Source organism: Gobio gobio, assembly GCF_949357685.1.
Source record: "Gobio gobio genome assembly, chromosome: 18".
Lineage (NCBI taxonomy): Eukaryota > Metazoa > Chordata > Actinopteri > Cypriniformes > Gobionidae > Gobio > Gobio gobio.
Genome location: NC_137111.1, coordinates 41,258,597 through 41,272,677, shown reverse-complemented (window position 1 = coordinate 41,272,677; position 14,081 = coordinate 41,258,597). Strand labels below are relative to the sequence as shown.

General features: G+C 37.9%; 1 protein-coding gene across 1 annotated transcript in view; it reads right to left on the bottom strand.

Annotated features, from left to right (window-relative positions):
- Nucleotides 1-14,081, bottom strand: part of cdh23 (cadherin-related 23) — a gene marked incomplete at its 5' end in the record, with an annotated part of 329,690 nt that overhangs the window by 309,919 nt on the left and 5,690 nt on the right. Inside the window, one exon of the mRNA XM_079843313.1 lies at nt 8,703-8,777. Coding sequence (XP_079699439.1) covers nt 8,703-8,777 — 75 coding nt within the window. The remainder of the gene's footprint in view (nt 1-8,702; nt 8,778-14,081) is intronic.

The following is a 14,081-nucleotide window of genomic DNA, read 5'->3' as shown; positions in this document are numbered from 1 at the left end:
ATTCCTGTGACCAAAGCTGAATTTTCAGTATGCTGATTTGCTGCTCAAGAAACATTTCTTATTATTATCAATGTTGAAAATAGTTGTGCTGCTTAATATTTTTGTAAAAACCGTGGTATATATTTTTTCAGGATTTTTGAATAAAAAAATGTTAAGTTCAAAAGAACTTTCTTTTGTAACATTATAAATGTTTTTTGTGTCACTTTTGATTACATTGATTGTGATCTTGAATAAAAGTTTTGTTTTTTTATTATACTGACCCCAGACATTTTAACGTTAGTGTGTTTATACACTTTAAACTAGTGAGACTGTGAAAAGCATGTTTTAAAAGATAATATTTTTTGAAAGTCCACACTGCCTAAAAATGCCCATGGTTTAAGAATAAAAGTGTTATAATTAGTGCTGGGGAAAAATTAATCGTGATTAATCGAATTCCAAAATAAAAGCTTGAGTTTACATAATATATGTGTGAGTACTGTGTATAATTATTATGTATATATAAACACACACACGTGCATATATTTAAAAAATACCTTTATATCATTTATCTTTTATAAAACAATTTCTTAAATATATACATGACTATGTGTGTATTTATATACATTTTAAATACACAGTACACACACATATATTATGTAAACACAAAATTATTTTGGATGCGATTAATCACGATTAATTTCCCCCCAGCACTAGTTATACTGTATTAGAGGCGCAACTGTGAGCTCTTATGAAACACACATCTAAACACACACACACACTCGCACTGCACACAGACAGTTCAGGTAAAATGGGCTGGATGGCAGAATTCTGAGATTTTATGGATAAGTGTGGTGTAAATGTATTTGCGGTTCAAAGAGCCTGCTATCAGCGAAGAGGCCCGATAGATCTATTTTAAAACCAACTCACGACAACACGCGGCAAGGTGATGAAAACCCTGACACTCTCAAATTGCCCTGTCAATCATCAGGGTCCCTAAAAATGCTGAAATACATACAGGCAGCTACAGAAACCTAAAGACAGAGACTGTTCGAGTAAAGCACTGCTTGAGAAAGACTAAACAGTTAAATCTAAACCAACTATATGACACACAAAAGTGTATCCCTAATTTTGCAGCTTTAAAGGGGACCTATTATGCAAAATTCACTTTTATAAGGTGTTTGAACACAGACGTGTTTCCATAGTGTTAATCAGTTAATTAGAATATTACAATGTCTGTGCCAAAAAACATTGAACAACGAACATACGAGTCTCCATAGACTCCCGCTATTCGAGCCACTGAGGAAATGAGGAAATGTGAATGTCAGTAAAATGTTATATATTTGCGCAAATCATTTTACGCATGACTGCTTCACCAACGAGGGTCAGTATAACGCTGGATTTGCAATGAAGTTGTTTCTGAAGGATGGGTCAATACCAACACTTTGTGTTCATATCCATAACAAGTAAGGATGGCACTTCATGTTTTGTGAATGTTTGCAAATGTGCTTTCTGAATGAGCTTTCTAGAATGCTGTACGGCTAATATGGCTAAAGTTACCATAGTCTCTGACTGAATTCACAGAGACTAGAGCTATGTTGTTAGTTTTACCCCGAAAACGCTCACCGCCTGCATCAACACACATTTATTTTGCATTGTATAGTCATGTGACTTACTTTTTTACGTTCCCACACGAGCACCTATACGAAGGTACTTGCTGGTTGATGAGTTGAATCAACGTAACTCCACAACAGCTAACATTACATAAATGTATCCACTAACCATTCCGACTCCGGTTCAAACATGTAAGGCTACACTCCACAACTGGTTATTTCTGACATTTTGGCTGAGTGAGATTTGCCTGTTTTGTTGTTGATGGAGTATCCGAACTTCCGAAGCTCATGTAAAGGATCCGCCCTCTCCTGGAAGGGTGGCGGGGAGCAGCAGCTCATTTGCATTTAAAAATAATAATAATCGCGGTTTTGCTCACACCCAAATAGGGGCAAATTTGACAAGTTATAATACATGATCTGTGGGGTATTTTGAGCTGAAACTTCACAGACACATTCTGGGGACACCAAAGATTTATGTCTTGTGAAAAGGGTAGGGATGCACCGAAATGAAAATTCTTGGCCGAAACCGAAAACCGAAAAAGAGGAAACCAAGGCCGAAAAACCGAAACCCGAAACACAGAAAGAAATTATGCCAATTATTAGTACCATTGCATTTATGGCTATGACTGTGTACTAACTTTACTAAAATCAAGGAATTGCGATTGCATAAATTAATATTAAAGTTTCAAAGAATAAATCAATTACAAATTATGCCAATTTTTATTTAGCACACTGCATCAATGCACAGAATAAAATAAAATTCAAACTAAAATGTTTAACTTGACCCCACTCATTTGTACATTAAATAATAATGAACAGGCCTACAGAAAGGTTTTAAAATTAAATGTTCTCTCATAAAAACAATTAGGTGCATTTAGGTCTAGTGCATTTAATTTTTTTCTCTGTAGGACTACTACAAGAAAGTGCATTCAGAACAGGTGCATTAGGTCTAATAATCAACACTCAAATAACATAGTACGCAAACATGTAAACTTCACATAAGGCAGTTTTTGCAATAACTTCTAAATCTGATTATAAAATAGTTTTTATATCCAATTCGTTGTTGAAATATAATCATTTATACAGTGTATGTGTATAATTCATGACAGGTTTATTTAAACATGCATGAAATAATCAAGATATCATTAACAGGTTAAGTAGAATATAATGAATATAACGGCTAATATAGGTCATATATTTAGTGAAAGAGTTGATTTACTCTAGTGAATAAAATTCTGTGGACACTGAATGACTGCCTGAGGTAAATGAGATGCTAAAGTTACATGACATTGTTTGGTTTACAGCAGTTATATTGATGTCTTTTCGCCGTTGAAACACTGATTGAGCGATTACACCACATATGACACGTGACAGTAAGTTGTAATGTATCCTCAACACACCTTAGATGTTCATTCATGTTTATTCTTAAGGAAGAGATGATCGATCGCGCTCACAGATGATCGCGCTCACAGATGATCGCGTTCACGCGCGCGCGCCACCACTTGAACTGTGATGTGATCAGTCATGCCACATTAAAGAGCTTCAAAACGGCATTTATCATTTGAATTTCGTGATACATGTTGATCGATGTTGGTGTGGGAACTCGGATTGAAGTGTGTTCCGCGCTTAAAACATGCCCACTGTTAAAGATTGCATTTGGAAACCGTTTGGTTTCAAAGTGAAGTCTGGTCCTCTTCTCATCGAGAACATGAGCTCTCGCTGTCAGTGCTTGTGCATGGAGCAGACGTGGGTGTTTCTCAGATATACTGAAATACGTCCACACCGCAGACATGTTGCTTCAGACAAGCACGTGCAGGTCGCGGTTTCTGTTTGCGTCATCACAACATTTCGGCCGTGTTGTTTCGGTGATAAAAGTCTTTCGGCCAAAAATTTTCGGTGGCCGAATATTCGGTGCATCCTTAGAAAAGGGGCACAATATGTCCCCTTTAATATCAAAACTAGCAAATGGTTAGCTGACACTGTCCTGTTCTTTCTGCGGCTTTGAGGGAAATATTTAACTTACAGTAAGTGTGTATTTTTTTCTATGGTAAAATGCTTTCTCATTGTGATTTTTGTTTGTTTGTTTATTTAAATCGGTGCAACCTGATTAGAGAAAACTTCAACACCCATAATGCACTAGGCATGTTGCAGCCCACGGCCACACCCACCAGTCTGCTATGAATACGCTTACCAGAGTCAAATGCCGCCTTGCTTCGGTAGGCAATACTACTTAGCGATCTTTTATTCATAATGGTGCTGGCTTGTATTGTTCCCGGGTGCAAGAATTCAAAGAGTCAACGTTTAGCTGGAGTGAGTTACGTTTGGTTTCCAGTGAAGGATCCAGAGAGTTGTAGGCAGCGGCTAAAGGCTGCAAAGAATCGTATTTCTTGTATAATCTACCAAATGCACAAAACGTGGAAGTTCCAATGAGAGAAAACAAAGTCAAATGTATTTGTTTTCACATTTCTTTATGGAAAGAAGCCATTTCTCTTGGCTTAAACACAGTGCTAATGCTTTACTCTAGCGAATATACTTAAATTATACATAAGTGTTTATCATTCAGTCCATAACAACAGAGCGTTTAAAAACTGAAGCAAATAAGGAACAGCGAGGCAAACCGCAGACTGAGGGTCAGATAAGACCACAAAAGCAGCTTATGATAACAAGAGGTCACAAGGTTAAATAAACATGCATGCTCTTTAACCTATAGACTGGGAGAGGTGAAAGAGGCATTAACAAAGGAAAACTATGAATAAGGGATGAAGAGGAGTGGTAAGAGGTGAGATGGAAAGTAAAGACAGAGAGGATGGATTAACTTTATAAAATGAAAATGTTTGCCAAAAAAGTGTATGTATATGTTAACATATAAATGTGTGTTTCTGTAGTGCCGGTGCTTTACAGGAGATGAAACATTTTAAACTGGGTTTCACCATGCAAACTGTAAAAATATATTAGAAAAAGAAACGAGATGAACCGGTCGACTAGTTGGTTGATGGCTGACTAAGGCCCCGATCAGACAGAATGCATTTTTCAGGTTTGAAAACGCGAGGCGCACCGCACTGCCTTTTTTGGTTGACGTTTTTTTTTTTTTTTTTTGAAAATAGCAGATCTAGGCAACCTCCGAATCAACTGTGCTGTCAATCTAATTAAGATAAACGTCACCACAATGGAAGGCACGCCTCTCCATTCGTACGATTGGACAATGGGGAAAAAAACGCAACAACATCTTCAGACGTCAGAACGGATTTTCAGACCTGTCCCATCCCACTCCCACAAAAAAAATCTTGTCCCATCACAATCCCACAAAAAAACTAGGGGGAAAATCGCGTCCCAATCCCGGAAGAATGACTCCCATTCCCTCCCAGTCCCGTGTTGTGTTATTTTGGCCGAAATCTGTCACAGTAAATAATACAGTACAGATCACAGCACGCCCACCTTAGTTAGGGCCTGAGCACCGATGGTGTGAGGGTGTGTGTCATTTTTGAGGGCCTAAACATGCTCGAAAACTAGGGCTGTGAATCTTTGGGTAGGAAGCAAATCGATTCGATTCACGATTCATAGGTTTTCGATTCGATTCAAGAACGATTTTTGACCATTCAAAACGATTCGATTAGAGACGATTCACATTAAAATTCGATGCGATTCGATTAATTCGATTCGATTATGCTTTTTTTTTATGTATTCATAGGATTATTAAAATGCTTCCCCTAATGTGTCTTAGTCAGGGTGTGAATTACACAGCGGCCTTGAGAGGTCAGAGAGTGGGGGGGGGAGGTAACACTTTACAATAAGGTTCATTAGTTAACATTCGTTAATTACATTAGTTAACATGAACTAATAATGAACTTTGTTAATGTTAATTTCAACATTTACTAATGCATTATTAAAATCTTGTTAACATTAGTAAATGCACTGTGAACTAAAATGAACAAACCATGAACAGCTGGATTTTTATTAACTAACATTCACAAATATTAACTAATGCTTTACAGAGGTGTTGCAAAATAAAACATAATACCAGGTTAGTTGGTTAGGTCAAGTTAACTAATGCATTAAGTAATGTTAACTAATAAATCCTTATTGTAACGTGTTACCAAAAAAAAAAAAACTTTAGTCCATTGTTAATGTTAGTTCATATTATTTTGTTTTATTATTACACACTTTACTTCCTATATAAAATGGCATTTATAGAAATTTACATAAGCCAGAATTTAAAAAGGCTTTAAAAGTATTGTTAGTTAATGCTAACTATTGCGTTGGATAATGTTAATGGCTACACAACCTATTAAAGTGTTCCTGGCATTAAACACACAATGCTGCATGGAGAGACTCTTATATCATGTACTTTTCCAACTAATCCTAAACTAACTTTTCTTCACAGAATAGAAAGAAAAACCCTCTTTGTTCTCTTTATACGTATCATTTTCCTTATGATGATTCTGAAAGAAAACGCACCGGTGTCTACTGTTGCTATTATCGGAGGCTAATTGATATCTGATTGATATATAAACTGCACGCTCTTATTTCAGTGTTGGTAATGTTGTAGTTACTTTAGCAGTTTCCTTCGTATATTCAGTTAAAAGAAGTCAAATTTCATGTATCATTCATCAGAACTGTGCATGCATTTTAGACACTTACACGAATGTGTTTGCTCCGTCCATGCAATAAATGTTCATCCTTGAATATGCAGGGTTTTACTTCAACTGCTCAGGTAGGCCTATTGTATTATTAAAGTAAAATTTAAGTATTTTATTTTATATAAAATAACGGTGACGTTCCCACGCAATGAAAGCATTTGACCTATTTCAACAGTAGTGACCGCGGTGACTTGGCAGTTGACAATGGCTTGCGGTTTGACTCGGGACTATTCCTGTCTCGATAGAAAGCGGTCATCTGCTCATGTGGTCGCAGTGGCCATCCTGAGGAGAGCTCAAACATTGTGTCAGTGAGCGACGGACGGAGCGCAAGGGCAATCCAGTGAAGGCGGTAAAGCGAGTCTGTCAAGGCGAGCTGTGAGGCAGCACAACGTCTCTATTAATTCACGCATTTAGTAGATACAATCTAATGTTAATTTTAAAGCACTGAATCGCGATTCATTCGATTCTTAGCATTTTAAATTGATTATAGGCCGAAATAAACGATTCACGATTCAAAACGCACGTTTCAAGATCGATGCATATGCATCGTCAGGATTTGTAATCGATGCATCGAGAAAACGAGTGATTCGTTACACCCCAATCGAAAACATATGAAACTTTGCAAGACTAGAGCCATGTTAGTTTTACCCTGAAAACGCTCACCGCCTGCGTAATTCATGAACACACATTTATTATGCATTGTATAGTAATGTGACTGACTTTTTTACGTTGCCACACGAGCACCTATACGACGGTACATGCTAGTTGATGAGTTGAATCAACTTAACTTCACAACACCTAACGTTACATAAATGTATCCACTAACCATTCAGAAACGTGCAGGCGCAGTCTAAAAGTTACAACCTCTTCCTGAGTCTCTCCATCTGTGTCCGACTCCAGTTCAAACATGTAAGTCTACACTCCACAACTGACTATTTTCGACATTTTGGCTGGGTGAGATTTGTCTGTTTTGTTGTTGATGGAGTATCCGAAGCTCATGTAAAGGATCCGCCCTCTCCTGGAAGGGTGGTGGGGAGCAGCAGCTCATTTGCATTTAAAAATAATAAAAAAGAATTGCGTTTTCAGAAGTGGTGAAAATGTACGGTTTCAGAATTAGGTGTGGCAAAATGGCTCAATAGCACCACCTACAAAATTTCAATTAAGCACAATTCGCGCTACGTATCACGTACGAGTATGAAATTCGGTAGACACAACAGCCCAATACCTACAAAAAAAATCTCTGGAAGCAAAACCTGAAAACCCAACAGGAAGTCAGATATTTTTAATTTTCTCTGCAAAATGTTTGCAGTTTTTGCCATTTCCAGACGTTGTACTTTAACAAACTCCTCCTAGAGATTTGATCAGATAAACATAATATTTGGTCAGTCTAATCTAAAGGCCTTTGTGATGTTAAATTGCGAAGATCTTGAGTTTTCCCTGAAGGGCATTTCTGTGGCAGCCTCACAAAGTTCGATCTTTCGCCATGAAACAGGAAGTTGTTGTAATTTGGGCATACAATGTCCGATCTACCCCAAACTTCACATGTTTGATAAGAGTCCTGGCCTGAAGACATCTACATGACAATGATCAGTTAGTCATTTTTTGCACAGGCCCGCACACACACACACACACACACACACACACACACATGTCTTGCAGCTGGCGTATGCCGTTTTCATGTCGTCTTTCTCAAATAATTTTTTTAGTTACTTCAGACCGCCAAGAAATGTCTGTGAGCACAATGAGGTATCATTTCCCGACAGTAGTCGTTGCAGCGTGGCTTTCATGTCTGACTCCAATTGATTTTCGCGGATAGAGAAGCCTTCTTCTCTTATATTATTGGTGGTTGGCATTGGCATACCAGCTTGGTGCATTACCGTCACCAACTGTTACGGATGTGGAGCACATCATTCACTTAACCAACCACACCAAAGCAAACAGGAGAGCATAAAGAGACAGGGCAACTAGAATTGAGTTCAAAATTTAAATATATAGTTTATTTTACAGTGAAATTTTTTCCTGTCCCCTCCCAATCGCGTGATTAATAGTAAAAATATCAGCCTCTAGTGTATATATCATGATTTTATCATTTTCATCCAAGCAGAATTTGAGATAAGATACCTTTTAAATATTTCATTCACTGGGTTAACAAAAAAAAAAGCCATTACTACATGGTCATTTCATGGATAAAACATTTTTTGTTTAAATATCTAGCAAAAATAACTTTTTCATACTACACTCCAACACTGAAATCATAACGCACACACCTAGATAAGAATAACTCTTCTAACTATGGGTCTTTTGCTTAGCTTACACACAAAAGCAACTGAACAATCTGAAACTCAAGCCAAACATGGTCCATTCAGCAATTATGGACTAAAAACAAGAAAACTGAAAAATGTGTTCAGACAGTGCACGTCGAAAGATCCAGCAGTGTGTGTACAGAAGACTGTGTGTGTTTGCAAGAGACACTCACCCACTGGTGTGTTCTCATAGATGAGCAGGTACGTCTGGAAGAAGTAATTCTGGAAACGAGGTGGCTGATTAGAGGCTGGAGGACAGAGAGACAGAGACATGGGTCTTAATAAGAGAAAACACATACAGTTACAGCAGTTACATTATTAAACAGAAAATGACATTGATTGGCATCAAATGAATACTCTCAATGTGGAGCCTTCCCCAGTCAATATGAGGGCCAAGTACGTGTGTATGTGTATGTGATTTGACAGTGAAAATCAGCCTCTTCTACAGCAAACTCTAAAAAAATAAAGGTTTCAAAAGGTTTTTTTTCACAGCAATCTCATAGAAGATTGCTTTGGGTTCCCAAAAGAACCTTTAAGTGAACAGATCTTAAAAGAACCTCTTTTTTTCTAAGTGTGAAGAACATTTATCCACTATAAAGAGCCTTTTGTACAATGGAAAAGTTCCATAGATGTTAAAGGTTCTGCATGGAACCCTAGATGCCAATAAAGAACCTTTACTCTTAACTCTTTCCCAGCCAGAGTTTTTTTTTTTATGATTTTCACAACACTTTCTCGGCCACCAGAATATTTTGCGGTACGAATATCTAAACATGCAAAATATCAAAAGAAAGAACAGATCCTCTGTTTTAAAACAAACCAGTTTTATTTTAACTTAATGCATTCTTTTTTATCAACACTTTAATGTGGGTAAGTTTCATAAAAAAGCTCAATTTTCTTCAAGAATATAATGTGCATAAGCAATGCTTTTATCTCTTGTTTCTGCTCCTTTTTTTCCTGTTCTGATCTGTAAATTCACTCTTTCAGAAGATGCATAATAGCTCCCCCTACCATATAACAGTGAAAACACAGAAAGCCAGAAAATTCCGTTAATGGCCGGGAAGCGGTGTCTCATAAATCAGTGGATCGCAAACTTTTTTGACTTAAGTGATTTTTTTTAAGCCAAGTACCCCTTAACCAGACAGCAACATTTTGCTTTAAAGTCCAGTGAAATTATAGGGAGCCCAAAAACAATGTAGCAGCCATAAGGTGCCAATTTGAGTCCTATATAAAAATAACAGCGAGACCGTTATTATATCTGATGCCGCCCAAAGCAGGTTTGTTTCTTATAAACATTTCTGTATACAACATTTATAAAACTGTATATAACTATTTATAAATATATAAAACTTTGTATAACTATAAAAAATATTTAATGTAGCTTTACGCAACTCCGGTTTTATGTTAATCTCTTAAAGGAGCACGTCGACTTTTTGGGACTTTATCTCATTCATCGTATCCCCCAGAGTTAGATAAGTCCATACATACCATTCTCATCTCCGTGCATCCCATAACTCTGTCTGACGCACCCACTGCTAGCCTAGCTTAGCACAAAGACTGGAGGTAAACAGCTCCAGCTAGCCTACTGCTCAATAAGTGACAAAGTAACACCAACATTTTCCTATTTACATGTTGTGATGTGTATTGTTAGATTGTGTACTAAGACCGATGGAAAATTAAAAGTTGCGATTTTCTAGGCCGACATGTCTAGGAACTATACTCTCATTCCTGCGCAATAATCAATTAACTTTGCTTCCGTACCATGAGTGCAGCGGCGCAATGATAGTGCCTGGAAATAGGCTAACTACTGTCAACATAACCAACGTGACAACCTGCTGGCACAGAGAGCGCTGGGGACTATTTTCAGGCGCTGCATAATATCATTGCACCGCTGAACCCATGGTACGGCAAAAAGTTCCTTGATTATTACGCAGGAATGAGAGTATAGTTCCTAACCATAACTCTGGGGGATACAGTGAATTAGCCTGGCTCCGCCTTTCTACGTCCTTCGTACTTCAGTACTCCGTCTGGGATTGCGGTATATTCTCTGGTTTTCTCCGGTCAAATTTTAACCGGTCCAGTCAGCGAACAGAAGGAGAGGCTGAGAACGATGACGTTGATGTCGTGCACTAGTTTGAGATGACATACCTCACAACCAAAGGTTAGCGATTTGTTGTGGCAGATCCAGAGTGGCTCTGGGCAGATCCAATAGTTTTAAACTTCAACAGAGTTCCCACCTCTTAAGGAAGTTAACGCTGGTCAATGGAGAGTGGCCGGACTCTCTGTACAAATGAAATGTACGAGAGTCTGGTAAAACCAGGCTAACGGTGAATAAGCTAAAGTCCCAAAAAGTCAGCGTGTTCCTTTAAGTATTAGGCATAACAGTAAAAGGTAAATCAGTGTTTTTCAGTTCAATCAATAACAGTTCATTGTGAACAGTCATTTTTTTCAATGCGTTTCAACTAAGTTTCAGTTGTGTTTTAACAGTTCAGTATTCATATATGTCTCTATACAAGTCTAGTATGCCCATTTATGTCAATTTGTCAGTGATCCTTTCAATGGGATACATGGGCCTGTCCTCTTAAGATCTTTGACATTCACTCAGTTGCTCAATATAATTATTGAATTAATTTTCAATGCATCTTTGTGTAGTCCTAATTTCATATAAAAATACAATAGCCTATTTTCATGATTTATTCCTAAATGTCAGTTTCCACCTTCTCTCACAGACCCCCTGCAGTACCCCTAGGGGTATGCGTACCCCTATTTGAGAACCACTGTCGTAAATAAGCAAAAATTCCGTCAATGGCAGGAAAAAGTTCAGAGTGTAAAAAAAAGGTCCTACGAGGGCCATTAGCCAGTGTATAGGGTTCAATAGTTGGTTAGTTCTGTATGTAACCAACCTAAAATGTAAATATGATTAATATATATATTATATATATATAGTGTTTGTTGTGTGCGAGACATGTTTCCCCAGTGTACACACGCATGTGTGTGTTCTCTTTCCAGGGGTAGCAGGAGACAAGCTGATTTGTCAGGAAGATCAGGAGAGCTTTGATCGTATGCATGTGTAGTGGGCCACAGAGACAACACACACTCTAGAAAGGGCTTGTGTGTGCGTGCGCGTGTTTGAAGTGCTGGTGTCTGATAGGGTGAATCACTTTTTGACTCTGCTTTGAACGTGGCAAGAACAAACCCAGAGAGAGAAAGAGGGAGAGATGCCGAGCAAGAAACGAGAGCCAATCGACTGTGCATCTGCCAATACACACTAACTCGAATCAATCTAGAGTAACACATCAGCCTGTGTTAATTACTGGACCATTACAGAATGGCAGCAGAGATTAAAACGAGTTTTAGGTGTGTGACAGTGAATAAGAGATTTTAAAGGAGTTCCTGCCAAAACCAAAAAAAAACTGCCACATCTGTCCTGGTTTCAGCTCCAGATCTTTATACTGTAATGATAAAATTAATAGTCATATCATTATAGTTGCTTAATGAAATTATCTTTGAGCCCCATGCACTGAAATACAACTGTAATGAATACTGGAGTTAATATGATTTAATTGAATTTTCACACTTAGGGCCCTATCATATACCCGGCACAATGCGATGCCAGGCACGACGCAAGTGTTTTCTGCTAGTTTCAGCCCGACGCAGTTATCATTTTCGTGTCCAGCGCCACATTTTTTAAATAGCAAATGCACTCATGCCCATCTGTTCGCCCATGGGCGTGCTGGTCCGAAAACAAGGTGTGTTCAGGTGCATTGTTGGTGCGTTGCTATTTTGAAGCAACTAAAAACGCAGTATTTTTTGTGTTATTTAAAGGGCAGTTAGTTACGTTTGTAATATGCACATAGGCGAGTGCACAACACGCATACACTCTGCTTATTACACACACACACAGGGATATGCAGCAGCAGCACACACACATTTTTAAATATTAACAATAAAAGGATTCCTCTCTGGAGAAGCGTTCAGTCTTTCTGCTCGCAAATTCCGCCATGTAAATAGCGAATCCGCCATGGTGCGAGTGATATTGTATCCCTTAAAACTCATCTTTGATCACCAAAAAATCCTGTGAAAACAAATTCATGCCTTAAAATAGCTGGAATGTAACTCTACACCCTTGCATCATTTAGACGCGGACCAATGAATATGCAAAATAGTCTCAACCTCCACCCCGCATCACACCAGCTCGGACTACCTGTTCCACTCAATCAACTTAATTGTAGTAAACGCTACAAAATGCCAAGTGGAAATACCGGTTTAATTCAGCCATATATGTCTGAACCAGAAACTGAGTGAATTATAAGGTTGTCTACAAGTTGATGTATCAGAATGGTAATGCGTTTTAGCCTATGTATCGCTCTCTACAATGTCGGACACATAACGGTGATTAATATGGCTAGCCTTTTGCTTGACTACGTTATTAAACAGCTAATAATGTGTTGCTAATGTTACACAAAACATGTTCCCGTTCGCCATCTCAGTCTTCTAAAAATCAGCATCCTTAGAAACTCTTTGACCACTTAGAACGTCAGTGGAGAAAGGCATATAGTTCATCATAACATCGTAATATACATCATATACCTGTACACACCCGTTACATTGCTAAATGTACCTGATTTTTTTCATATCAACAGAAAAATATACCGGGATAACCTGGCTTCTCTTGAGACTCCCCTGCTTCACAGCATAGTTAATGATATGCTAAAGCCCTCCCACACGTTGAAGTGATTGGTTACTAGGCAAATTACAAGCAGTTTAGCTTACACTTTAGGGTTTGTAATAGTTCACAATGGCCTGCTCTAGCCAATTTTATAATTTACGTCCATTATCAAGGATAAAACTAGAAGCCCGCGACACATGAGGCTGTAGTTATGCTGCTTACACTGCTACAGTATGTGTGAAACAAGCTTGATAGCTGATGTTTTACCATTGTGACACTGACAGAGTCTTTTGAGTGAACAGTTCGGACAGAAACTCAAGTCATATCAGATCTCTTCACAGACATCATCATTTTTTATGAAGACAGCTCACCTCTCTTCCACCTCTTACACTTTACCTTTAAAGTGAGAGTTCACCAAAAAAATATAGAAAATCTTTTACTTCCCTTCACTTTACCCTTTTTTTCCAAGGAACACAAGGGAGTTATTTAGCAGAACATAAAGGCTGTTCGCAGTCCAAAAGGACTTTGAGTGTCGCAGTGTCAATACAACTTGTGTAAATACTGACATTGTATTATCGATCCTCGATCGATCCTCGATCGATCCTCACATAAAAATAGTGATACCAAATGTTTTAACTTAAATGTTTCTTACTTATTGTGAAAATTAATGTGTGAAATAAACTTAGTGGGAGAAAATGAACTGTCACCTCATTCAAATAGAGAGAGCTAATATTGGAAAAAACTGAAAAAGAATCTATATATTACTATAAACACTGTATACAACATTAAAGGCACTTTAAGCTTGGTACATATGCAAAAACAAAGAAATTAGTTTGTTTTCTTGAGGTGGCAAGAACAAGAACAAAGTTTGTTCTGGCTAGGACAT